This window comes from Theropithecus gelada, chromosome 7a (genome assembly GCF_003255815.1).
Source record: "Theropithecus gelada isolate Dixy chromosome 7a, Tgel_1.0, whole genome shotgun sequence".
Classification (NCBI taxonomy): domain Eukaryota; kingdom Metazoa; phylum Chordata; class Mammalia; order Primates; family Cercopithecidae; genus Theropithecus; species Theropithecus gelada.
In genome coordinates, this window is record NC_037674.1 from 20,680,084 (window position 1) to 20,681,555 (window position 1,472).

The 1,472-nt window shown below is 42.4% G+C and overlaps 1 protein-coding gene across 1 annotated transcript; it reads right to left on the minus strand.

Moving 5' to 3' along the window:
* Positions 1–73: 73 nt before the first annotated feature.
* On the minus strand, positions 74–1,193 carry LOC112627558 (nucleophosmin-like). The gene is given in 2 exon segments (XM_025389926.1): positions 74–385; positions 388–1,193. Coding segments are annotated over 2 exon segments (882 nt in total). The 5' UTR covers positions 1,100–1,193; the 3' UTR covers positions 74–215.
* Between the last annotated feature and the right edge of the window lie 279 nt (positions 1,194–1,472).

A 1,472-nucleotide genomic window follows, 5' to 3' on the forward strand; every position in this document is an offset into this window, starting at 1 on the left:
TACATACTTAAAACCAAGCAAAGGGTGGAGTTCCATCTTTAAAAACTAAACAGGCATTTTGGACAACACATTCTTGGCAATGGAACCTGGACAACATTTATCAAACACGGTAGGGAAAGTTCTCACTCTGCATTATAAAAAGGACAGCCAGATATCAACTGTTACAGAAATGAAATAAGACGGAAAATTTTTAACAAATTGTTTAAACTATTTTCTTAAAGAGACTTCCTCCACTGCCAGAGATCTTGAATAGCCTCTTGGTCAGTCATCCGGAAGCAATTCTTCACATAATTGATGAACTTGGCTTCCACTTTGGGAAGAGAACCACCTTTTTCTATACTTGCTTGCATTTTTGCTTTAATGTCTTCTACGGAACTAGGTCCTTTGGTGTTTTAGGAGTTTTTTCCTGTTTTTTGAAGGATTCTTGTCCTTTTGATCTTGGTGTTGATGATGGTTTTGAGTCTTTTCCATTCTGATTTGACTTTTGTGCATTTTTGGCTGGAGTATCTCGTATAGATTTCTTCACTGGTGCTTTTTCTTCAGCTTCCTCATCATCAAAATCATCATCATCATCATCTTCATCATCATCATCTTCATCATCATCATCATCATCTTCATCAGCAGCAAGTTTTACTTTTTTCTGTGGAACCTTGCTACCACCTCCAGGGGCAGACCGCTTTCCAGATATACTTAACAGTTTCACATCCTCCTCCTCTTCATCTTCTGACTCTGCATCTTCCTCCACAGCTACTAAGTGCTGTCCACTAATATGCACTGGCCCTGAACCACACTTCAACCTTAAGACCACTGGTGGTGTTATTTCAAAGCCCCCAAGGGAAACCGTTGGCTGTACAGACATTTTCAAAGTTGCCAGTGTTACTTTAATTGGACTGCCTTCGTAATTCATTGCCTCTGCTTCAACAATGTGCAATTCATCCTTTGCACCAGCCCCTAAACTGACCGTTCTTAAAGATAACTGGTGCTCATTTTCATCATTATCCACCTTAAAGTGATAATCTTTGTCGGCCTTTAGTTCACAACCGAAAAGATAGTTCTGGGGCCTCAGGGGGCTCATGTCCATGTCCATCGAATCTTCCATCAGGTGGCGGCACGCACTTAGGTGGGAGAGAAGGCGGACGGAGATAAACGAACGCTGCTCCAGAGAACAGCCGCGCAGGACGGAATCTCACCAGGGAATCATCAATTATTTTCTTCGGCCGTGTGACACCTGTCATCTACAGTATAAGCTCATGCACTGGATATTTCTAAAGGCAGATTTAGCGGCTGAGAGCCCATTTCATTAGAGACACATCTCATTAGGATGGTACAGTGGGACAATGCACTGGGCTGGATGTCAGAAGACCTGAGTTCTTGTCTTTATTGCTTTTTGAGTGTGTGACCTTGGGCAGGTCACTTAATCTCATTGAGCCTCAGTCTTGTCCTTAAAGCTAGGCCAATAATCCCTGTCTACC